The sequence below is a fragment of the Mustela nigripes genome, chromosome 11 (genome assembly GCF_022355385.1).
Source record: "Mustela nigripes isolate SB6536 chromosome 11, MUSNIG.SB6536, whole genome shotgun sequence".
Lineage (NCBI taxonomy): Eukaryota > Metazoa > Chordata > Mammalia > Carnivora > Mustelidae > Mustela > Mustela nigripes.
In genome coordinates, this window is record NC_081567.1 from 14,681,788 (window position 1) to 14,708,018 (window position 26,231).

General features: G+C 39.1%; 1 protein-coding gene across 3 annotated transcripts in view; it reads right to left on the reverse strand.

The window, feature by feature from the left end:
- Positions 1–26,231, reverse strand: part of TPST1 (tyrosylprotein sulfotransferase 1) — a 106,253-nt gene that overhangs the window by 30,972 nt on the left and 49,050 nt on the right. For all 3 annotated transcript variants that reach the window (XM_059414763.1, XM_059414764.1, XM_059414765.1), the window contains one exon: positions 1,081–1,279. In XM_059414763.1, the coding sequence (XP_059270746.1) occupies positions 1,081–1,279 (199 nt within the window). The remainder of the gene's footprint in view (positions 1–1,080; positions 1,280–26,231) is intronic.

Below are 26,231 nucleotides of genomic sequence, written 5' to 3' on the forward strand. Positions count from 1 at the left end.
GTTGTTTAAACTGCAGTTTTAGAAAAGAATGCATGCAGGGACAGAAGGTAGAACCATGGTTGCTAGGGGCTGGACGGAGGGGAAAAGGTAATGAGTATGTACTTCCAGTTTAGGAAAGATGAGAAAGTTCTAGAGATGGACGGTGGTGGCAGTGCACACAGTGTGGATGTACTTACCACCACTTAACTCTACACTTACAAATTGCCAAAATGCTAAATGTAATGTTACGTATATTTTAAACAATAAAAAAAAGAAAATTCTGATTTGATAGATATTATATGGGAAAGGTATACATTCAGATTAGCTCTGTGAGTTTTCAGCTTTTCTGAAACAATATTTTAAAGATCTGAGCACAATTTATTTTTTAAAAAGTTGTGATTATACTTTATTATTTATTTTTAAAGATTATTTATTTGATGGAGAAAGAGAGAGCGAGGGAGAGAACATATAAGTAGGGGGAGTGAGAGAGGGAGAAGCAGGCTTCCTGCTGAGCAAGGATCCCAACCCGGGGCTCGATTCCAGGACCTGGAGATCATGACTTCAGCCGAAGACAGATGCCCAAGGACTGAGCCGCCCAGGCTCCCCTGTAATTACGCTTTAATAACAGCTTTCAATCAGAAGGTAACTTATTACACCTGTTTAATAATTCTTCCCTAGTAGTCAATGTTCAGTTTTCAAGCATCAAGAAATCATGCCCCATTTAAACAAAGGTTTAAAAGTAAAGTAGTTACTAAGTTCAAAAGAAAAAAAAAAACCTACAAGTTGAGATCACTAATAATTCCGTTTTTTTTCCTGGCAAATTTGTGGTAATCATCTATGAGAATAAATTTTCCCAACAATAAGCACCACTTCTAGAAATTGGACAAAGGAGATTAAAGAACTGTCCCCATAATTCCTGGGAAAAGTCACAGTTACCCTTCAAATGCAGTGGAAGTGTTCTCATGATAAAGCATTCTACAAATAGAATTTTTCAAACTTAAATTTCTGATCATAAAAAATAAGGAGGAAAATAAGAAAAAACCTTTCAGGACCCAAATTCCATATCCAGTTTTCTCAATTTACTTTGAAAATCTCACTTACCCTTCTAGTGTTTTCAAGGATTTTGGGATCAGGTTTTCCATAGTTCGGTGGATTGGCATATGGGTCATATCCAAGTTTGGCGAGCATGGGTGCAATCACTGCCATGTCTTGTAAAACATCCGGGGGTATCTTCCCAACCCATTTTGACAGTGCTCCCACATTGACTGGCTTGATGACTTGGTCTGTAGATCTTTCCACTCTGAAAACAATATAATATGAAGTATTTATTTAGAATACCAAAACATAATAATGTTAAAAGGCCAATGGCAATTATTTTTGATAGCTTTAAAAACTGTAAGTGTCTGGATTATAAATCTATTGAGAAAGGGGATACTAATCAGCCTTAACACTATTTAGCTGACCTTTTTTTAATGTCCTAAATTTGATAGCTATTATCAGCAACTTCATTTCTAGAAACAGGAAAAATGATCAGCTGAAAATATCTGCACAAAATGGGTTAACAATTATAACATACACACACACAAAAAAATAACAAAGCTAAGACTGCTTAGAAAAACAGCTGCTCAACTTACCTGAAAGGCATCAAAATTAAACAAATAAGTATGTAAGATGGCTGATGAATGACTAGAGGGACAGAGAGATGGAGATGTGGTAAAGCAAATACAGCAATAATTAATTAAAACTAGTAGGTAAAATTCTTTCAATTCTTTGTATGTTTGAAATTTTTATAATAAAATATTAGGGGGGAAAGAGCCAACCATAATCCAGTAAGTAGGCAAAACATTCATTTGTTCTATTTTTCTGTTGACTTCCTGAAGAATCCTTTTTTCTAAAGAAAGAAAAGCAGCACTACTTATGATTTTCAGTATTACAGAATAAATGTATCCTATCTCTTGATCTAGAAATTTACGTTGTACTTGTATGGTTATACTCCCTATATTTGACTAAATAACTCATAATCTTAGGATAAAATAAATAAATACAAGTGAAATAAACATGAAGTGACACCTAGATTTAAACTGGATCTGAATTAGCAGATTTTGGCCAAATGACTGCAAAATGAAAGTGCTTAAAAAAACTTAAGAGAGTTTTACATCATAATACATAAGAAGTCCTTCAAAATAGTGTTCTAATAAAAGGTAAGACCTCCTTTTTAAAAGTATATGAGCTCTCACTGCAGATAATCATTATCTGACAATGAATCCGTCAAAGGGACTCTACTCCTAAACAAAAGACAAGAGAAAATAAAATGATTATTCCTTGGGATTCTGTGAGACTACACCTTAAGGGCATGTAGGGTCTGTGTGTGGGTGTCTCAGGTGACACCCTTCCTTATAGAAGGACCCCATCAACTTTAACACAAGAGAGACCTGCTGCACTTAGAGAATGGAGACCTACATGTGGAGAGCCACCCCACTTGTTTCCAAATGGTGTATGACTGCTTTAGCTTTAAGTCAGCTGAATATTCCAACAAAAACTGAATGGCTGGTCAAGCGAAAAACACCTGGCCCTTTACAGAAAGTTTGTTGATCTCTGTTCAAAAGGATACAGTCATTAGAGAGAAATGAGCTTTGTTCAGAAAGCCTGCTAATCTTTTCTACACAACAACCTGCAGCTGGATGGAGCTCATCAAATCCCCCTTACTCCTTCGGTCTTTCTAGAAATTAACCAATAGTTAGGCGTGAAGTGTACTAGAGCATAATTTAGTTACCATTCCAGTACCCATCAGTTTCACTGGGACCTTGGGACACACAGCCTACCAGACTAGAATTTTTCAACATCCACATCCCAGGCAGAGCACTGCAAGGCAAGATACCTGGGAATCGGCGGTCTTCCCCAGTCCCAAGTGTCCAGGCTCCCTTCTCTCGGCAGCATTCATAATGGAAGCCATTCGTCCTCAGGGAATGGGGACAAGGCCAAAATCCTAAATAACTGAGGTGTATAAAATCTTCCAAAACACTCATTTTAAAAGCATGGATCTTACATGAGTCTTAGTTAAACACTACAGCCAGGCGGGCTGCCAAACCACAGGTCTGAATTATGATACACAGCAACTACTACAGGAAACCAAATTCTCTAGACTAAAGCAAGCGTCAGGGCTGCAACGGACATGAAAAAAAGGAATGGGTAAGAGTATATACAACCCATATGGTTATATTCATTAGATGAAAACGAAAGACGAAATACAGTTAAAACTCGTATTTTCAGGGGCACCTGGGTGGCTCAGTAGGTTTAGCATTCAACTCTTGATTTTGGCTCAGGTTATGATCTCAAGGTAATGAGGACAAGCCTCACATTGGGCTCCACACTTGGCAGGGGAGTCTGCTTCTCTCTCTCTCAAACTCCCTCCTGTCCCTCCACCTGGTCGTGCACTCTTTCTCTAAAATAAATAAATATGGGGCGCCTGGGTGGCTCAGTGGGTTAAAGCCTCTGCCTTTAGCTCAGGTCATGATCCCAGGGTCCTGGGATCGAATCCCGCATCGGGCTCTGTGCTCAGCGGGGAGCCTGCTTCTTCCTCTCACTCTGCCGGCCTCTCTGCCTACTTGTGATCTCTGTCTGTCAAATAAATAAATAACAATATTTTTAAAATAATAATAATAAAATAAAATAAATAAATCTTTTTTAAAAAGTCATGTTTTCAAAGACTATTTCATTCTTGACAATACTTAGGTTATGTCTTGTGAAAGTGGATTTTTTTTTATGTGTACACAACAGAAATTCAATTTGATGTTATAGATACAGAATCGTATCAAAATATTAACAATGACAGTGATAGGATTGTGAATTTTGTATTTTTATCTAACTTTTCTGTATTTTCCAATTTTTTATAATAAGCAATGTCTTTTTCAGTCCATGGAATAGTGGAATTATAAAGATCCACACAGAAGTCTAATAACTATCTTAGCTCAACGCAGTCCAAACTTATCTCCTGATCTTATCCTCAAAGTCTACTATATCCATGGCCCTCCCAATCTTAGTTGAAAACAACTCCATTCCTCTGCTATGCAGAATAAAATAAAACTGGAGCTGTCTTTTGACTACTCTGATTCCACATCCAATCCATCTGAAAATCTTATCAACTTATACTTCAAAATATATCCAAATATGATCACTTCTCATTAAATCCACAGCTACTACTCCCCACCTCCCAGTCCAACCCAACATTCATTATCTCTCACTCGGATTTCTACAACAATCTTCTAATAGTTTCCCTATCTTCCTTTACATCCTTGCGGTCTATATGCAGTATATACACCAGATAGAGTTAGATCGTGTCACTCCTCTGTTCAAAATTCTGCAATGCCTCCCTAAGTATTCCAAATCCAAGTCCTGAAAATGAGAGGGAATCTGAGAAGCCACAAGAATAGGTCTTTTATTTTTTTCAAAGAATTTATTTATTTATTTATTTATTTGATAGATGGAGATCTCAGGTAGGCAGAGAGGCAGGCAGAGAGAGAGGAAGGGAAGCAGGTCCCCCGCTGAACAGAGAGCCCGATGTGGGGCTCAATCCCAGGACCCGGGATCACGACCTAGGCCGAGGCTTTAACCCACTGAGCAATCCAGGAGCCCCAAGAACAGGTCTTTTAATCTTGACAAATCATCCACGAAAACAAAGAAACCAGATAGCAAAGCCAAAAAAACACAAACATTTAAAACAAAACTAAGTGAAAAGGTTGCCCTATAAACTCCAAAATACCCTACAAATTCCAAAATTGGTGGTTGGAAACAACCAACACAACCATAATACCTGCATGAAATGAATGAGCGGCGGGAAGGCCAAGGAAGCAACAGGGCGTCTGAAAGACATCTATATGGCTGAACACTGCACACGCCATGTTGTTTACCACTAAATACCACGGTATTTAGGGGTGCTGACAGCGACCTATGCACTTAAATTCTTGTATAATTTTTTTTTCTTTTGTTAACTAATCTCTACACACAATGTGGGGCTTGAATTTATGACCCTGAGATCAAGAGTCACATGCTCTACTGATGGAGCCAGTAGACTAGGTATCTCCCTTTCCGTTCCTTGGGTAATCTTTAATTTCTTTCATCAGTGTTCTATAGCTTTCAAAGTACAGGCCTTTCACCTCTTTGGTAAGTTTATTCCTAGGTGTCTTATTATTTTTGTTGCAGTTGTACATGGGACTGGTTTCTTACTTTCTCTGCTTCTTCATTATTGGTGCATAAAAATGCAACAGATTTCTGCACATTGACTATGTATCCTGTGACATTACCGAACTCATTCATTCGTTCTAGTAGTTTTTTGGTGGAGTCTTTTGGGTTTTCTACATATTGTCTCATGTCATCTATAAATAGTGAATGTTTTTACCTCTTTTTTACTGATTTGGATGACTTATATATTTTTTTGTTATCTGATTGCTGTGGCTAGGACTTCCAGTACTATGTTGAATAAAAGTGCTAAGAGTGGACATCCTTGTCTTGTTCCTGACCTTAGGGGAAAAGATCTCAGTTTTTTCCCATTAAGGAGGACATTAGCTGAGGGTTTTTACTGTATGACCTTTATTATGTTGAGGTATGTTCCCTTTAAACCTATTTTTGAGGGTTTTCACCATGAATAGATGTTGTACTTTGTCAAATGCTTTTCCCACATCTATTGAAATGATCATATGGGTCTAATCCTTTCTTTTATATTGATTTATTTGTGAATATTGAACCACCCTTGCAACCCAGGAATAAATTCCACTTGATCATGATGAATTACTTTTTAAATGTATTGTTTGCTAGTATTTTATTGGGAATTTCTGCACCCACATTCATCAGGAATATTGGCCTGTGGTTATGTTCTTTTAAGTGGAGTCGATCCCTGTTTTTGGTATCAGGGTAATGCTAGCCTCACAGAATGAATTTGGAAGTTCTCCTTTCTTTTCCTTTTTTTGGAATAGTTTAAAAAGAATAGGTGTGAACTCTTCTTCAAATATTTGGTAGAATTTACCTGTGAAACTATCTGGTCCTGGACTTTTGATCACCTACTCAATTTATTTGCTGATTATCGGTCTGTTCAAGTTTTCTATTTCTTCCTGTTTCAGTTTTGGTTTGTATTTTTCTAGGAATTCATCCATTTCTTCCAGGTTGCCCAATTTGTTGATATGTAGTTTTCCATAACTTTATCTTATGCTTATTTGTATTTCTGTGGTGTTGGTTATATTTTTCCTCTCTCATGTGATTTTGAGTTCTTTCTTTTTTTTCTTGAGAAGCCTGGTTAGAGGGTTATCAATTTTACGGATTTTTTTTTTTTTTCAAAGAACCAGGTCCTGGCTTCACTGATGTGCTCTACTGTGTTTTTAGTTTCTAGATTACTTATTTCTGCTTTAATCTTTACTATTTATTTTCTTCTGATGGTTTTAGGTTTTCTTTGTTGTTCTTTTTCTAGCTCCCGTAGGTGCCAAGGTTAGGTTATTTGAAATTTTTCTTGTTTCTTAACGTAGGCCTGTATTGCTATAAATTTCCCTCTTAGAACCACTTGTGCTGCATCCCAGAGGTTTTGGACCACTGTTTTCATTTTCATTTGTTTCCATGTTCTTCTTTTAAGATTTTATTTATTTGCGAGAGAGAGAGTGCACGCATGCACATGCACACATGCAAGCCGGAGAAGGGAGAGGGAAACAAAGAGGGACAAACAGACTCTCCACTGAGCATGGGGCCCCATGTGGGGCTTGATCTCATGACCCTGAGACCATGACCTGAGCTGAAATTGAGAGGTGGCCATTAACTGACTGAGCCACACAGGTGCCCCAAGTTTCCACGTACTTCTTTATTGCTTCTTTATTTCCTACTTGACCCATTCACTGTTTAGTAGCATGTGTTTTAATCTTCATGTATCTGTGGTCTTTCCAGACTTTTTCTAGTGGTTGATTTCTAGTTTTATACTGAAATTATGAATGGCATAATTTTGATCTTGAATTAGTTGAGGTTTGTTTCGTGGGCTACTATGCCATCTATTCTGGAGAATGTTTCACATGCACTTGAAAAGCTGTATACTGCTGTTTTATACATTTATATAATCTGTTAGATCCATCTGTTCCTGTGGATCATTTAAAGCCACTTTTAAAAAAATATTTTATTTATTTATTTATTTGACAGAGAAAGACAAGCAAGAGAGGGAACACAAGCAAGGGGAGTAAGAGAGGGAGAAGCAGGCTTCCCACTGAGGAGGGAGCCCAATGCAGGGCTCGATCCCCAGGACCCTGGGACCATGACCCAAGCCCAAAGCAGATGCTTAATGACTGAGCCACCCAGGCGCGCCCAAAGCCATTGCTTCATTGTTGATTTTCTGTTAATATGATATGTCATTGATGTGAGGTGTTAATGTCCCGTACTATTATAGTATTATTATCAATTATTTCCTTTATGTTTGTTACAGTTTTTGTATATTTGGATGTTCCTATATTAGGTGCATAAATATTTAAAATTTCTATATCATCTTACTGGATTGTCCTCTTTATTATTATTTTATTGACAGAGAGCACGAGAGAGCACAAGTAAGCAGAGTGGCAGGGAGAGGGAGAAGCAGGCTCTTCAGCAAGCAGGAGCCTGATGCAGGGCTCAATCCCAGAACCCTGGGATCATGACCTGAGCCTAAGGCAGTGGCTTAACTGACTGAGCCACACAGGCGCCCTTGTCCTCTTTTGTCCTCTTTATTATTATACAGTGCCCTTGTCTCTTGTTACAGTCTTTGTTTTAAAGTCTGCTTCATCTGATGTATGTATTGCTACTGGCTTTTTTTTTTTTTTCATCCGTCTGTATGATAGATGTTTCTTCATTCAATTTACTTTCAATCTACGGGTGTCTATAGTATAAAATGGACCTCTTGTAGAGTTTATAGTGGTCTAGAGATGGGACAATTTGAACTTCAACAAAATAATAATTGCAACAGATTGAAATCATCAAATTAGTCTCTCAGAAAGATATGAAAAGAAACCAACTCATTATCTTGGAAACTACCAAATAAAGAATAACAATCAAGTATTTATCATGCTTTCTCTTCCTGTATGGCTTATAATCCTGGGTAATCAGATAGTAGATGCAGGGATATATCTCTTTATAAAATTTTTCCAAATAATATTGAGAAATGAAATCACGATTTTGCAAGATGAAACAAACTAATGGATATAGGCACTGAGGATCAAAGGTTGCTAAAATCACAAAAAGAAAGACAACTATATATAACAGATAGCCTTGCCAAATCAGATCTTGAGTCTGATTAAGACTCTAGATTCAGATGCTAATTTGTATTAAATACAGAATTATGAATATGTTGGACAATCAGCAGTCCTATTGAAAAGATTTTGCAATTAGCAAAATTCAGATGGTAAATAATTTTCCTGGCTGAATGACATAGGCTCTTCAAAAGATAGTGTATGGTTATGACAGGAATTGAGCATTTGGAAATCTATAAATCAAGAGAAACTTAAAATATGTGATAGGTTGTTTTTAACGGATGAGACTATAATATATAAGCTTGCATATTCAGATGATAAAACTGTGAAGAAACATCAGGAAGGACTTCTAAGTGTCAGAATAGTGTATAGTTTAGGGGGAAAGCCTGAGATTTATTTTGAGGTCAGGATACATGGAAAGGCTTCTGGACTGACTGGCATAGTTAAATTTTTTGACATGGACAGTAGCTATATAAGGGTGTTTGCCTTATTAAAATTCATTGAACTAATTTTTATTTTTTAAAAGATTTTTTTAAAAATTTATTCATTTGACAAGAGATCACAAGTAGGCAGAGAGGCAGGCAGATAGAGGGGGAAGCAGGCTCCCTGCCAAGCAGAGAGTTTGATCCCAGGACCCTAGGAATCATGACTTGAGCTGAAGGCCGAGGCTTTAACCCACTAAGACACCCAGGCGCCCCTAAACTATTTCTAATTGGTCTTTACAGTGGTCTACAAGGCCCGATAGAACCTAATCTGACTTCCACACCCTCCTACACCCACTCTGCTCCAGCTCCATTGACATTTTTGCAATTGTTTGGGTAGACCAGGTATGCTCCTCACTAGTGTCTTTACAATGCTATTTCGTCTGCCTGGAACACTCTTTCCCAGATGTCTACTTGGCTAACTCTTCACCTCTAAGATTTCCTCAGATCTCATGCTGATGAGGAATACCATGATCACTCTATTTCATATTATAATCTGCCCTTCAAAATCCCCTTGGTCCATGGGACACCTGGTTGGCTCAGTCAGCAGAGCATGCAACTCTTGATTTTGGGATTGTAAATTTGAGCCCCATGTTGGATGTAGAGATTATGTAAAATTAAAAAAAAAAAAAAAAAAAACTTTAAAAAGTCCTGGATGCCTAGGTGGCTCAGTTGGTTAAGTGACTAGTTTTGACTCAGGTCATGATTCCAGGGTCTTGGGGTCGAGTCCTGCATCAGGATCCCTGCTCAGTGGAGAGCCTGCTTCTCCTTCTTTCTGCCCGCTGCTCTGCCTACTTGTGCTCTCTTTCCATCCCTCTGTCAAATAAATAAATAAAATAAAATAAAAATTTTTTTAAAAGTCTACTCTTTCCTAGTCCCCTTTATTCTCCTGATTTTTCTTTTTTCATAGCATTTATAACATCCTAATATGCTGTATGTTCTTCCTATTTAATGCGGTTTTGGGGGTTTTTCGTCTTTGCCCACTAGATTGTGGGCTCCATAAGGCAGCAGTTTTATGTTTTTTTCACTTGCTCTTGCTCTCCCCTAGGTCTCTTGCAGAAGTACCACCTTACCCACCAGGACTTCCCACTATCCCCTATACCCCAACTCTTAATAACCTATCTTCTACTTTCTTTCTTTCTATAGGACTCATTACCATCTGATGAACCAGATATTTAACTTGCCTATTTTTTTTTAATGAGATAGCTCCCAAATGCTAATGTAAGTTCCATGAAGAAAGGGCTTATTTTTATTTGTTTTGTATGTTTTGTTAACTGCTATAACCTCAGCCTATCGAACATAACCTGTGTTCCATGAAAATATGTTAGGTGAACAGTCTTTATCATATTTGGGCAGTTTTTTTCCTATTCCTTCTTAAATTTTTATTATGAATCACAACTATTTTACCAAGAGCCTTTCAACATTAAATAATATGATCATTTGGTTTTAATTTATTGATGTAATGAACTGTGTCAATAGATTTGTCTGATATAAAACATTCTTTCATTTTTGAAATACATATTATTTGGTCATAAAAGCTTATCAATCTTTCATACACTACTGAATTCTGCTTACTAATATTTTACCTACAACTATGATTTATAATTTTGGCATCAATATGGTTAAGAAAATTCTGGTTTTCTTTTGTGTAATTTCTATTGGGGTCTGGTTTCATAAAATGACCAGGAAGCTTTCTTTTCTTTTTTTTTTTTTTAAAGATTTTATTTATTTATTCGAGAGAGACAGAGACAGTGAGAGAGAGCATGAGCGAGGAGAAGGTCAGAGGGAGAAGCAGACTCTCCATGGAGCTGGGAGCCCAATGTGGGATTTGATCCTGGGACTCCGGGATCATGACCTGAGCCGAAGGCAGTCGTCCAACCAACTGAGCCACCCAGGCATCCCTCCTTCTTTTTTTTATGACCTAAACTTGTTTAAACAGCACCGGACTCATTTGTAAGAAATAATTCAATTCAATTTTGGGGGTGCCTGGGTGGCTCAGTAGGTTAAAGCCTCTGCCTTTGGCTCAGGTCATGATCCCAGGGTCCTGGGATCGAGCCCCATGTCGGGCTCTCTGCTCAGCAGGGAGCCTGTTTCCTCCTCCCTCTCTCTCTCTCTGCCTGCCTCTCTGCCTACTTGTGATCTCTGTCTGTCAAATGAATAAATAAAATCTTAAAAAAAAAAAAAGAATTCAATTTTGAATCATCTATGCCTTTTTGAATATTCTCTCTTGGTTACCTTTTCAATCTCTTTGATGTTAATCAATGTATTTAAGTTCTCCATCTATCATGAAAAATTAGCTACTATCTCTGGGCTTTCAATTTATTACAAAGGTGTCTTCACATATAATTCTTTTAATTTCATTTATACCTGTATTATTTCTCCTTTTTCATCCTTTAGCTGGTACACATTTGCTCTCTTATACCTTCACTGATATAGCAAAGGGTTTACTTTTTCGTCGATCATCTCAAATCAGTTTTCATTTTTATTTATCCTTTTTACCATTTTTCTCTATTTTAGTATTTTCAAGTTTATCCACATTGACTTTAGGATCCAAGACTATGACAGTAGTACCCTCTTATCCACCAGGGATACATTCCAAAACCCTCCGTGGATGCATGAAAGCACAGATAGTACCAAGCCATTTGTACACTATTTTTTTTTAACCCAAGATAAAGTTCAATTTATAAATTAGGCATTATAAGGATTAACAATAACTATTAATAAAATAGAACAATTATAACAATGTCTATGTAACAGTTTTGTAACATGGTCTCTCTCTCTCTCAAAATACCTGATTATACTGTATTAATGGTTTTAAGATGGTAAGTTGCCCATGTGATGAGAAAGTGAGGTGAATGATATAGGCATTGTGACACAGCATCAGGCCACTACTAACCTTCTGATATGTCAGAATGATTACTGGCTTCCAGACTCTGGTTAGCCATGGTTAACTGAAAGTGTGGAAAGCAAAACTGCCGATAAGGATGGGCACTACAATACTCCTTTGTTTACGGTATCATACCAGTGTCCTAAATTTCCATATAATTTCGGTCTATTTCTAATTCTTTTCTTTACCACTTATGAAGACAAATCAATCAATTCATATACAAGAAGATTTTGTTATTTAAGTACTAACAAGGGTCTCAGAAAGGGTAATGGGCCTAAACAGCAGCATTAACCTGGAGGTTCCAGCAGGAATGGACAGCTAAAGGTTAAACTGAGAATTATGACTGAACGCCTCTAAGTCAGAATCCCGCCCAGGCGGAACGATACGGCAGCGCCGCGGAGCCTCGGTTGGCCTCGGATAGCCGGTCCCCCGCCGTCCCCGCCGGCGGGCCGCTGCGCGCGCCCCGCGTGGCGTGGCGTGCCCCGCCGCGCGTCGGGACCGGGGTCCGGTGCGGAGAGCCCCTCGTCCCGGGAAACGGGGCGCGGCCGGAAAGGGGGCCGCCCCCTCGCCCGTCACGCAACGCACGTTCGTGGGGAACCTGGTGCTAAACCATTCGTAGACGACCTGCTTCTGGGTCGGGGTTTCGTACGTAGCAGAGCAGCTCCCTCGCTGCGATCTATTGAAAGTCAGCCCTCGACACAAGGGTTTGTAAAAAATATAAAAGACAAAAAAAAAAAGATAAAAACTGAGAAAAGCAGCCACCTAACAGAGACTCGCTGCAACATGTACAATGTATGTACGCATTCCTACCCCATCCCCACTCTCAATATATGTTCTGTAAGGGCAGGAATTTGTGCCTCTTGTTTGCTGTTCTATCTCAAGTATTTATAATGATGCCAAGAACATAACAGAAGGTCAATAAATGTTTGTTGAATAAATGAATAAACTGGAGAAATCTGTTTCTGATTCTTCAGATGAAGTCAGCATTTCTAGGTTTAGATTAACAGTTCACACAAGGTCAAGTAAAAAATAAAAATCTCTCGACTCCCTTGATTACTCTTCCTCTGCCCCGTGCCTGGTCATGTCCCAGTCCTTATTCTTTCTGTCCTTGAACATTCTGGGATGAAAGCAGCTCTGTTGTGGTTTTGTCTCTGGTTGTTTTATTTTCTCTATGCAGCAACATCTTGGTGTTTGGCCAAACTTGCATTCTTTGTAAGGAACAGATTTCGTTTCTTTTTTACAGCCTACAAGTAATTGTGAAAAACTGGCACGTTATTTTTTTTTTTTTTTAAGATTTTATTTATTCAGGGGCGCCTGGGTGGCTTAGTGGGTTAAGCCGCTGCCTTCGGCTCAGGTCATGATCTCAGAGTCCTGGGATCGAGTCCCGCATCGGGCTCTCTGCTCGGCAGGGAGCCTGCTTCCCTCTCTCTCTCTCTGCCTGCCTCTCCATCTACTTGTGATTTCTCTCTGTCAAATAAATAAATAAAATCTTTAAAAAAAAAAAAAAAAAAAAAAGATTTTATTTATTCATTTAACACAGAGGGAGAAAGAGAGAGAGAGACAGCCAGAGAGAACACAAGCACGGGGAGGGGGAGAGGAAGAAGCAGGCTTCCCGCTGAACAGAGAGCCTGATGTGGGGCTCGATTCCAGGTCCCTGGGATCATGACCTGAGCTGAAGGCAGTTGCTTAACGACTGAGTCACCCAGGTCCCCCGGCACTTTATTTCTTGAAAGTTCACTTACTTGCTCATTCTACTTTGGCCCTCCAGCATGAAATAACAACACATGGTAAAATGTTGGTAGTAATTGCCCTTAGCCCATTCAGGACTTTAAGATTAACATATGTATGGGGCACATTGGTGGCTCAGTTGGTTAAGCATCTGCCTTTGGTACATGATCCTGGGGTCCTAGGATCAAGTAACACTGGGATCCCTGTTCAGTGGAAAATCTGGTTCTCCCTCTCCTTCATCCTCTCCCCTGCTTGTGCTTTCTCTCTCTCAAATAAATAAATAAAATTTTTAAAAATTAACCCATGTGACCAAATAATTAAATATTACCCTAAGGTCAAATAGGGTAATCATCAGATTATTAAAACTAGGTTTATGTTTTTACATCAAAGGTAAATTATGTTAACAAATTATATCTTAACTAAGACTTTTAGCAGTTATAAACAATGCAATTGTGGTTGAATTTCCTTCCACATGATCTAATTACATACTATTATTTACCCCAGATTTGAACAACACTGACAAAACAACGATATATATTTCAAGATTTTAAACTATCTTACATAATATAAAGTACAAACAGAGCTTTAAGAACATCAACATTTTTTAGCATTTAATTCAAAATTTTATGTGTATACCCAGTAACTACCCTATACCAGTTTACAATCCCACCAACATTAAGAATTCCAGTTGCTTCACATCCTTGCCAACACTCTGAATTGTCCATCCATTTAAAATTAACCATTCTGGTGGACATGCAGGGGTCTCTCGCTATAGTTCTAATTTGTATTTCCTGTAATAACCCCACTCTTTCATTTACCTTTTTTTTAAGTAGAATAGGAATGGTGAAAAGATCTCGCCTCATTAACCTATTAAGAAGTCATATGCTGCATGATGGAAGACAGCAGGGCTCCAGAAAGGTGGAAAAGACTGAAGTGCGACTTTTATCTTTTCTGTCTTAAAGTAAGTGATCTCTGGAAGACTTCCTTTTTCTATGGACCATCGTGGCCAGTGGTGAGTCAACCTATGTAGTTGACTTTATCCATGTTCTCTAATTTTTATACAGGGTCAAGACTAGTGTTCCTTCATCTCGTCCTGAAGGGATTATGTTTAGTGTCTGCATAGGCAGATCTACTGCTGACAAATTCTCTCCCTTTTTATTTGTAAGGATTGTCTCATTTCTTCTTCATTTTTGAAGGACAGTTTTGGCAGATACACAATTCTTGAGTTCTGCCTTTCAGCACTTCGAATACACCCTCTTATGCATTCTGGAATGAATTTTTCTTTTTTAAAAGATTTTGTTTATTTGATAGAGAAACCTCACAAGCAGGCAAAGAGGCAGGAAGAAAAAGAGTGGGGGAAGCAGGCTCCCCACTGAGCAGAGAGCCTGATGTGGGGCTGGATCCCAGGACCCTGGGATCATGATGGGAGCCAAAGGCAGAGGTTTAACCCTCTGAGCCACCCAGGTGCCCTGGAATGAATTTTTCTAATGAAAAAGGCAGCTGACACTCTTACTGAGGATCTCTAGCATGGCACGAGTCCTTTTCTCCTACTGCTTTAACGATTTTCTTTGTCTCTTGAAGTTTGATTATGATGTGTCTAGGTATGGATGTCTTCGGTTTTATCCAACCTGGAGTTCACTGAATTTCTTGGATGCATTAGATACACGTTTTTCATTAAAATTGGGGTTTTCATCATTATTTCTTCAAATATTCTTTCTGCTCATTCAGTAAATCTTCTCACTGTAAGATTCCTGTTATATGTATATTAGTACACTTAATGGTATCCCACAGGTTCCATATATATTTTTTCTATTGTTTAGATTGGATAGTAGCAATTAATTTATCTACAAGTTTGCTGGTTTCTTTCTTCTTTCAGTTCAAATCTTTAGGTCTAATGAGAGAATTTTTCATCTCACTTATTGTCAACTCCAGAACTCCTATCTGATTTCATACAGTTCCATCTCTTTACTCTCTATTTTGTGAGACACTGTTCTCATACTTTGCTTTATTTCTATTTTTATTTTTTAAAAACTGTATATATTTACAACATGTATAATATGATATTTAAATATGAACACTGTGAAATAATAGCTACACTAAAGAAAGAAAAACATATAAAGCACCCTTTTGTGTGTGGTAAATATACATAAGATCCACTCTCTTCATACTTCTTGTGAGTCCTTAAGTCTAAAATGAATCTTCTGTAGCCCCCAACACCAAAAAAAATCAGTGGATCTTATTTTCTTAATCCATTCAGCCACTAAAGCTGAATACATATTGAATAATTGGTAAATTTAAACTCTTTACATTTATTCTTTTTTTTGTTTTTGTTTTAAGTAATCTCTACACCCGACATGAGCCTCAAACTCATAACCCTGAGATCAAGTTACATGCTCTATCAAATGAGCCAGCCAGATGACCCTAAAGCAATTCTTGACAGGTGAGAGCTTACAGCTATTTTTTGCTGTTTTGCTACTGTTTTGTTTCCCTCTTCATTTCTTGCTGACCTCTTTCGTTTTTTGACGCCTTTATGTAATGGTTTCCCTTTGATTCTTTCTTTTTCTCTTCTAAGTATCTATGATAGGGTTTTTTTTTTCTTTGTGGATACAAGGATTCTATAAAATATCTTATAGTTACAATCTTCTGTTTTAAGTTGACAACAATCACATACAAAAATTCTACACTGGCCTTCACACATACATTGTTATTTCATAGTCAGAGTTTGCATCTTTCTATAATGTATATCAATTAACTAAATTTTGTGTTTATAATTATTCTTAATGTTTTTGTTTTTTAACTTTTACATTAGGGTTAAAAGTAATTTATATACCACCATTATACTATTACATTGATTACATATTTACCTTTACCCATGAGACTTATGTTTTCATCTGGCTGTCTAGCTTGTTTTCATTTTAAATTGAAGAACTCCCTTAAGCATCCATTTCTTGTGAGGCAGGTCTAATGGTAATGAACTCCCTCAGTTCTCATCTGGGAAAAACTTTACCTCTCTTTCATTTTAAAAGGATAATTTTGCCTGAAATTGAGTTCCTCTTTGGCAGTTTTTTTCTTTTGAAATTTTGAATATATCACCCCACCCTTTCCTGGCCAGTAAGTTTCTGCTGAGAAATCCACTGATATTCTTATGGGGCTCTCTTCTAAGTGATGAAACACTTTTCTCCTGATGCTTTCGAAGTTCTCTTTGTCCTTTACTTTTTTTTCCCCTTTATTTCACTTTTTAATGGAGATATAATTGACATATAACATTGTGTAAGTCTAAGATATACAATGTCCTTGACTTTTGGTAATTTGATTATAATATGTCTCAGTGCAGTTTTCTTTGGGTTGATCATTATATGGAAACTTCTGAGCTTTGTCAATCTGGGTATCAATTTCCCCCCATGATTTGGGAAATTTTCAGCCATTATTTCTTAAAAAAGCTTTCTGTCCTTTTCTCTCCTTCCTCTCCTTCTGGGACCCACATAATGCATATATGGTTTTGCTTGATGGCAGCCCATGAATCTGATAGGTTTCTTCATTCTTTATTCTTCCTTCTCTGGGTAATTTCAAATAATATATCCTTGAGTTCTTGTCTCCTTATTGGAGAATGCTTATTTGAGTACGAGGTTAAAGCTCTCTATTGTATTCTTTAGTTCCAGACTTTAATTTTTTTAAATGATTTCTTTTTGTTGAAGTCTTTGTTTTCTTCATGTATTGTTGTCATGATTTTGTTGAGTTCTCTATATTCTCTTGTAGCTTATGAGTTTCTTAAAAACAATTATTTTTAATTCTCTGACAATTTATAGATCTCCATTTCTTTGGGTTCAGTTACTGAAGTTACTGTGTTCCTCTGGTTGTCACATGTTCCTGTTTTTGTGTTCCTTTTAGCCTTGCACTGCTGTCTTTTCATCTGAAGAAGCAGTAACTCCTTCCAACCTTCCTTAGTTAGGGAAAGATGTCCTCCAGGAGAAGACGTGAGGTCATCAGCTGGGTTAGATGTATAGCAGCTCCAAGTCCAGATGTGGAGGTGTGCCAGTTCTGGGGTCAGTGAGGACACTTGGTCTTCCAGCTGCATATGTGCAACCATGGCAAGCACGCACCTGGTGCCATGGCCGTACATGAGCAACTGTGGTGGGCTCATCATCTCTTGGACACATGGATGGGTGTTCAGTGGTACCTGCATATGCTGGAAGCTATGTTCAGGCTTGCACATCAAGGGGGGCACGGGGGCTGGTAAGGGAGAGTGACTGTTCCAACTCGTGGCGTGGGGGCAGCATCTGGCAGCTCTGGTTCCAGGGGATGCAACGTCTCTGGCATGAGAAAGCTCTAGCAGCTGGGGTTTGCATCAGCAAAGAACACAGGAGTCCTCTGCCGTGGTAACTGTGGCTGCTGACTCTCCCTCTTTCCCAATCAGGGGAATTCATGGCCAAGGGAACTCCCTGCAACACTTTGCTGGCCTGAGGGAAAGGGCAACATAGGCAGAATGCTACCTATCCCATTTATGCAGTCATCTCTAGTCTCTGCACCCCTCTGGTTCACTGCAGTCCCCTAACTGCACCCCACCATTTTCCCAGAATTTTCCTCATCTGTGATAGTTGACTTTATCATTATTTTGGGGGGAGGGGAAGGGTTGGGATCTCGTAGTCTGCCATCCTGCTAACATTACCCTCCCTCATACTTACCCTTAGTTTTTTAGATATGGTTTGATTCCTTGAGGAACTATTTAAAATAGCTGATTTAAAGTATTTGTCAAAGTACAATATCTAGGCTTCCTCTAAACAGTTCCTATTGATATTTTTCCATTTTTATTTGCATGCCTGTACTTTTTTTGTTGAACACTGGACATTTTGCATATTATACTGTGGCGTTTCTGCAAATCAGATTCTCTCTCTTCCAGAGTTTCTCATGACTGCTACTTATTAAGTAGTTATATGTTTAGAGACTCTTCAAAATCAATTTTGTAAAGTCTGCATTCTTTGTCTATGTATGCATTGATCTATGTTCTGTTAGCTTAGAGGTCAGCTAATGATTGGAGCGTTTACTTTAAATCCCTGGAACCAAAAAATCTCCCAATCATTACAGAGGACTGTTGGTTCAGAGTATACTTTAAACCCTCAGCCAGGCAGTTCACAACTCTGTCTTAGCCTTCACTTCCTGCTTCCACAGACCTTCAAGATGGGCCAGAGATGAGGCCTTAGGGCCCTCTTAGAAGTCTTCCCTAGGCGTGCATATAGTCCTGCCCCAGTATATGGCTTTTAATATTCCCAGGAATATGCTGGGAGTTTTCCAAGCTGTATGGACATCTAATTCTAAGACTTTTTGTCTATTGCTTGACCCAACTATTTTCTATTGTGTCAGGTAGCAGTAATAAAATTATTTGCTTATAAATATATTTTTTTAAGATTTTATTTACTTATTGGACAGACAGAGATCACAAGTAGGCAGAGAGGCAGGCAGAGAGAGAGAGGAGGAAGTAGGCTCCCTGCTGAGCAGAGAGCCTGATGCGGGGCTCGATCCCAGGACCCTGGAACCATGACCTGAACCGAAGACAGAGGCTTTAACTCTCTGAGCCATCCAGGTGCCCCTGCTTATGAATATTTTTGACAAATGCTGCTCTTCCTGCTCCCAGCAGGTTTAGCACTTGGCCAGTTGTGAGTCAGAAGAAATAACGACAAGGGTTTAAAGTCAATCTTCCTGGGAGCCTCCAACCCAGGCAAAACAAATAATTACAAATCTTTGAGCATTAGTCTATTTTCTCAAATACCGAGAACACAGGCTGTTATTTTAGGCTCAGCTGATCTGGGGGATAGGAAATGGGACTAGTGTAAACAGAAATGACATAAAGCTCACTCTTCTTACTGAAATTCAGCCACTTTCCATGAGTAAGTATTTCCCTAAGTTGTTGCAAACCTTTGCTTAATTACCAGAGTTCTGAAAAGTTGATTCTAACAACCTTTGCCAGTTTTTCTGTTGCTTTTACTGGAAGTACTAAATTTCAGATTTCTTGACTCTTCTATTTTTGCTTACGTCATCTCAAAATAAAACTTTAAAAGCTACTTTAAAATGCATCACTCCTAGTTTCCCAATAACTCAATTTATCAAACATTTGCTGATGACAGTTTATATTGTTGTGTGGCTATATGGACAACTAAGAAAACTGTTTCCACTCAAGTAACATGAATTCAATAATATAAGATTTCATGTGAAATTATTAATAATTATGACACTGGAACAGAGTCCAGAAAGCTGTAATTTTAGTAAGTGTCCCAGGTAGTTCTGATATTGTAGTCTGGCTTGGAGAAAAACTGCCTTAGGTTTTCTATGGCTTCTGCATCCTAAGGCAATATACTTTTAAACATAAGCATATGAAGCATACATGTATTATAAAGACTTAGCTATAGAGCTGGGCAGTCGGGACAGGAGAGATGCTAACTGCAAGGCAGGGAGAAGAGGCCACGACGGAGCCTGCCTTTTGCGTCTGTTCATAAGCAGTCTTGATGTTAGTTTTGTCAAGACTCAAAACAAGTCCTGAAGGGTTCCGATCTTATTGCCTCAGAGAAACGTTCCTTCACCTCTATCTAAATTGGCAAACCCACCTCTATCCCAGAATGTATTTTTTCTTTTTTAATTTATTTAGTAAATACAGTATTTCTAGGTATCTTCCAACCTGTGTTTCCTTGTCAGGAAGCTGGTTATACTCTCCCTGTACCAGACCTGCCACTTTGCCTTAAGAAAAGCGACACAGGAAACAGAAAGCCTGCTCTGAGCGGGCTCCTGGGGACTGCTGGAAGGACAAGAGAACAGTGGGAAGGAGACAGCAGTAACACACGTCTATACGGACCTCCTTCCTCCATAATAAAGTCCTGAAAAAGAAAAGACATGCTATAGGTTGAAGAAAAAGCTAAAAAGAGAGGGACTTTAATTTATTTCCCAGTTGGGGTTCTGAGAGGAGACTGCTTGTAGGATGGATGCCCCTCTTAATAAGCCAGGGAGCCTTACAGGATCAGTATAAAAGATGAGGAATAGAGTATGAATTTACATATCCAGAGTCCCCTGGCTCCCACATGGCACGTAACCGCATTCAGAGTTTTCTGCATGCCCCAATGAAAAAGAGTAGGGGAGCACAGGATTCTTAGCAGAATTTTATTACTGCAAAATTACCATGAGAAAGGAGCTTGCCCTAGGGGTGGCAAAGAGATTCCGTAGCTGAGAGCTGTAGGTCTTACTGCCCAAGATCAGGGCTTAAACGAATATGACAGCCAGACCTCTAAAGGTCAGTATGAGCCAACAACTCAGCCACAGTGGAGAGGAGATCATGACTTAATTTGCCACAGAATGCATCCAGGAGGCCAGGAATTACCAATATCCCAGAACGAATAAGGACTCAGAGGAATAAAAGACCACACACAATCACCTAATCTTTGTCAATATATGTCACTTAAGAAAGGTTAAGTGGTTCTCTCTGCATGTATACGTGTAGTAATATATGTAGTGGTAGTGGTAAAAATAACACAAGCTGACATACTTTTATAGCGGTTGTTATGTGCCAAACACTGACCTAAGATTTCTACATACATATTAATTAATATTTCATAATATTTTACAAGCATTTGAGGTAAGCACCAGAAGTATCACCATTTTACAGATGAAGAAACTGAGGCATAAAGAGTTCTGACTCGGGGTGCCTGGGTGGCTCAGTGGGTTAAAGCCCCTGCCTTCGGCTCAGGTCATGATCTCAGGGTCCTAGGATCGAGCCCCGCATCGGGCTCTCTGCTCAAGCAGGGAGGCTGCTTCCTCCTCTCTCTCTGCCTGCCTCTCTGCCTGATTGTGATCTCTGTCTGTCAGATAAATAAATAAAAATCTTAAAAAAAAAAAAAAAAAAGGTTCTGACTTGAGGCCCCATAGTAAGGGGTAAAGTCAGGATATGAACTCAAACTGACAACTTATGTATTAGGGGAAAGAAAGTGGATGTATCAAATGTATTTTTTTAATGTATGAAAATGATAAACACCTAATCTAGAATGAGTCTTACAGAGATTTTTCTAGTTCAAAAAAAAAAAAAATCCAGGTATTATATGTCTCTGGATCCAGGACAACATAAACAAGTTGAAGAAGGACATAATGGTGTGATTTTGATGTGGGGTCTGGGAGGGAATGATCAAAAAAGAATTCCTGAGGTGTCTGCAGTGCAAAAGGGTTTTTTTTTTTTTTTTTAAAGATTTTATTTATTATTTATTTGAGAGAGAGAGGTTGGGGGAGTACAGAGTGGGAGGGAGAGGGGAAGCAGACTCCCCACCAAGCAGAGAGCCCAACACAAGGCTCTATCCCAGGACACTGAGATCATGACTTGAGCTGAAGACAGATGCTTAACCAACTGGGCCACCCAGGTGCCCCAAAAGGTAGTTTTATTAAAGCACAGGCACAGGACCTGTAGGCAGAAAGAGCTGCACTGCCATTATGAGGGGCAACTGATTATATACTTTTAAGTTGGGAAGGGAAGAGATAAAGAAGTTTCTAAAAGAAATTTCATGTTAGAGAAGATTTACAGGATCCTGGAGGTCTGGCTACTGTCAAACAAAGGTTGCTTGCTACTTTTACCAAAGCATTAACTTTAAGACAGTTGGCTGCTGATTATCAAACAACTGTTGCAGGACAAAACTGATAAACTGGGAAATAAGCACATGAATTTATAAATGTTTCATGAACTCAGAGATATAGTGGTGACCAAAGCCTTGAGTTAAAATTGAAGAGCTCTTAACTTTTAAAGGATCACACTAAAGTATCTATAAATAAAATGCTTCAAAATAATTCAGTGGGGCAGGGTGGGCTGGGTGGCTCAGTCAGTTAAGCACCTGCCTTCAGCTCAGGTCCTGATCCCACAGTCCTGGGACGGAGTCCCGAGTTGGGTTCCCTGCTCAGGGGGGAATCTGATTCTCCTCCTTCCTCCCCCGACTTGTGTGCTCTCTCGTTCTCTTTCTCTCTCACTCTCAAATAAATAAATAAAATCTTAAAAAAAAAAAAAAAAATCAGGGGCACCTGGGTGGCTCAGTGGGTTAAAGCTTCTGCCTTCGGCTCAGGTCATGATCTCACCTGTCCTGGGATCAAGCCCTGAGTCAGGGTCTCTGCTCAGTGGGGAGCCTGCTTCCCTTCTTCTCTCTCTGCCTGCCTCTCTGCCTACTTGTGATCTCTGTCTGTTAAATAAATAAATAAATAAATAAAATCTTTATTAAAAAAATTCAGTAGGAAACAATATCTGAAACAATTTTTTAAAACCCTAAAATATGATATAAAATGCTGGACATGCATGAAACACTGGAAATTAGGTATTAAAGAACAATGATGCCTGAGATGAGGAACCAATACGATAAGCCTTTATAATTGTCCCAGCTTACTCCCCGAGAGGTTTATAGGCTGTGGTACAACAGGGGAACCCAGAGAGAGCTTGGTGGATTCCACAAGTTAAGGAAATGGAGCTGAAAGAAAACTTGTGTGGTTAGTTTGAAGGCCAATCAAAGAGGAGAAAAGTGCACAGAAAACTTAGGAGATCTGCTAAGGAGAAAGAACCACCTGAAGTAATAACACAGAACTGTGTCCAGGGCTCACATAGGGCTGGGACTAGTACCTGTTACTACCACGGGGAACAGAATCACCCATAATTCAACAGATACTGGTAGTATTCTTAGGAAATTCTTGACTCCATACTGGGGAATAATTAGGCCTAGATGAAGCACTTCCTCTAACTTACCTAACAAATCATAAAACTAAAACACAAATAGATCAAACTATCCAAATAATTTAATTGCACTGCAGAACAAACCTTAAGAATGCAAAGAAGCAGAAAAATACAACAGATAACTAAGGGGAAAAAACAATAACAAAAAAACCAGTAAAAACTGGCAAAGATACTAGAATAATAACAAATAAACACATTAAAATAATTATTCAGTATTCTCATGGAATTGAGTTATAAAAGTATATAAGACTTGTGTGACACTGTGATTTATAATAAGAGATATACCTTTGGTCTTGACCTCCCATTTCTCCCACAGAGCTCCTAAAACCCTTGGAATGTCTTAAGAATGGAGAGGAATAACATCTGTCCTTATGTTAATAAGCCCATAGGTAAACTAAGGACAGGGCTGGTTGCCAGGGGAACCAACCATGTGATATGAGGGTTGGAACTTTCAATTCCACTTCTTAACCTCCTAGAAGGGGAGAAGGCTTGGAGATAGAGGTCAGTCACCAGTAGCTAATCATTTAATCAATCACACCTATGTCATGAAGCCTCCCCAAAAGCCCAAAAGGAGGAGTTCAGAGAGCTTCCAAGTTGGTGAAGGCACCTACATACCTGCAGGGCGGCACACCTCAAATTCCATAGGGAGAAAAAGCTCCTGTTCTCAAAACCCTTCTAAACCTCACCCTATGTATCTCTACATCTAGGTATTCATTCGTATCCTTTAATATCCTTTGTAATAAAGAATAAGTAAACTGGTATCCCGAGTTTTGTGAGTGGCTCTAGCAAATTAATGGAACCAACAAGGGAACTGCAGGACTCTCCAATTTGCAGCCAGTTGGTCAGAGGCACAGGTGACAACCTAGACTTGTGACTGGCAAGTAGAAGCAGTCTTGTGGGTCCAGTGGGACTGAGCCCTTAACCTGGGAAATATGACACTCTCCAGGTAAATAGTGTCATAACTGAGTTAAATTTGTGCCATATTTCATCAGTGTCCTTTGAGATTGGGAGAACTACTTGGAAGTGTGGAAAAAACACATATAAATAGAACAAGGAAGATATAAAAGACCCAAATCAAATTGGGAATGATGAAAATTCTGAGTTGAAAAAAATACAAGATATTTATGGAAGATTAGATATATTTCGAACGATAAAATGTGAATATAAAAGACAAAGCAATAAAATAATCTGGAACAAAACGCAAAGAGGAAAAGAATTTTTCTAATAAGAAGACGACGTTCAGTTTCTCACTGAGCATGAAAGGAGCTTGGAAGTCGCCCCTCCACCCTAACAAGTAAAAAGCTGAACAAACTGAAAGAACAACATCTTAGATCTATCAAGTAGGTGAGGTCAGAAGGCAACCCCCAAAGTGGGAGACAGACAGGCAGATACCAAGAAGTATGACTTACCAGAGCAGAAACCTCTAGGGAAAGCAGTACTGGGATGGAAAACCTAAACTACAGGGGGAGATGAACCATAAGACACTATGGACTCCAGGAAACCAACTGAGGGATTTAGAAGGGAGGGGGTGAGGGATAGGCGAGCCTGGGGGTGGGGATTAAGGAGGGCATGGATGGCTGGGAGCACTGGGTGTTCTACGCGAACAATGAATCATGGAACATTATATCAAAAACTCAGGATGTACTGTATGGTGACTAACGAAACATAATAAAATATTTATATGTGAATAAAAAAAAGATTCTCTCTCCCTTTCTCTCTTCCCTTCCCCTCACTCCCTCTCTAAAATAAAAATAAAAATAAAATAAAATAATAAAATTTTTTTAAAAAAGGAAAACCTGAACTATAGTTGACAAACTGCTGGAGGCTCAGAGTAGGCAAACCTATGAGTTAAAGATTTGAGGGGCACCCCCAGAGTTTTATCATCTGGAATACAACCAGGTCTCGCTGTAAAAATCAGAGAAAAACCTCCTGCTTCTGTCAGGGATAGGAGAAAAGTAACCATTTTGAAATATGCCAGAGCCTTTGTCCTTAATAAAGGCTGCCCTCAAAAGAAACTAACTGACCAGAGGCTACCTGACCTGAGGGAAGGAAAATACTCCGGTTCAGTCCTCTCCAGTCATCCTGCTTAACCTAGGGACGGGGGCAGGGGAAGGCAACACAACAAGGGTACTTGTGAAGGTCACTGCTGAAGGGCACCAGCTCAAGACAAGACTGAGACCTACTCCTCAGACGACAGAAGGCCTCCTTGGCCCCCAACACCACAGCACCACATCACTGAAGAACTCACCAGAGTTCCTCTCACCCAGTACACACCACGCATGGCTTTCAACAAAAAAATTATAAGGCATACTAAGAGGCAAAAATCAGTTTGAAGGACCGGAAGCATCAGAACTGGATTCAGATACAGCAGGAATGTTGGAATTACAAGACCAGGAATTCAAACAACTATGATTAATGTGTAAGGGTTCTAATGGGAAAAGTGACAACATGTAAAAACTGAGATACTATACAGCACAGAGATAAAAATTCTAAGAAAGAAGAAATGCTAGGGATCAAAAGCACTGTAACAGGGGTGCCTGGGTGGCTCAGTGGGTTAAGCCGCTGCCTTCAGCTCAGGTCATGATCTCAGGGTCCTGGGATCAAGCCCGCATTAGGCTCTCTGCTCAGCAGGGAGCCTGCTTCCCCCCCCAACCCCACCCCTGCCTCTCTGCCTACTTGTGATCTCTGTCAAATAAATAAATAAAATCTTAAAAAAAAAAAAACACTATAACAGACATGAAGAAGGCCTCTGATGGACTCTTTAGCAGAGTGAACACAGCTGAGAAAAAATCTCTGAGCTTTGTCAATAGAGGGTATGTCAACAGAAATTTCAAAACTGAAAAAAAAAAAAAAAAAAGAGAGAGAGAAAAAAGACGGAAAAGGGGGGTGCCTGGTGGCTCAGTGGGTTAAAGCCTTTGCCTTCAGCCTGGGTCATGATTCCAGGGTCCTGGGATCAAGCCCCAAAGCGGGCTCTCTGCTCAGCGGGAAGCCTGCTTCCCCCTCTCTGTCTGCCTCTCTGCCTACTTGTGATCTCTCTCTGTCAAATAAAAAAAAAAAAAAAAAAGACGACGACAGAGGAAAAAAATCTTGCCTATACAGGAGCAAAGATAAAAATTACCTCCAGCTTCTCTTCAGAAACCAAGCAAACAATCAAAGTGGAGTGCAATATTTAAAGCCTT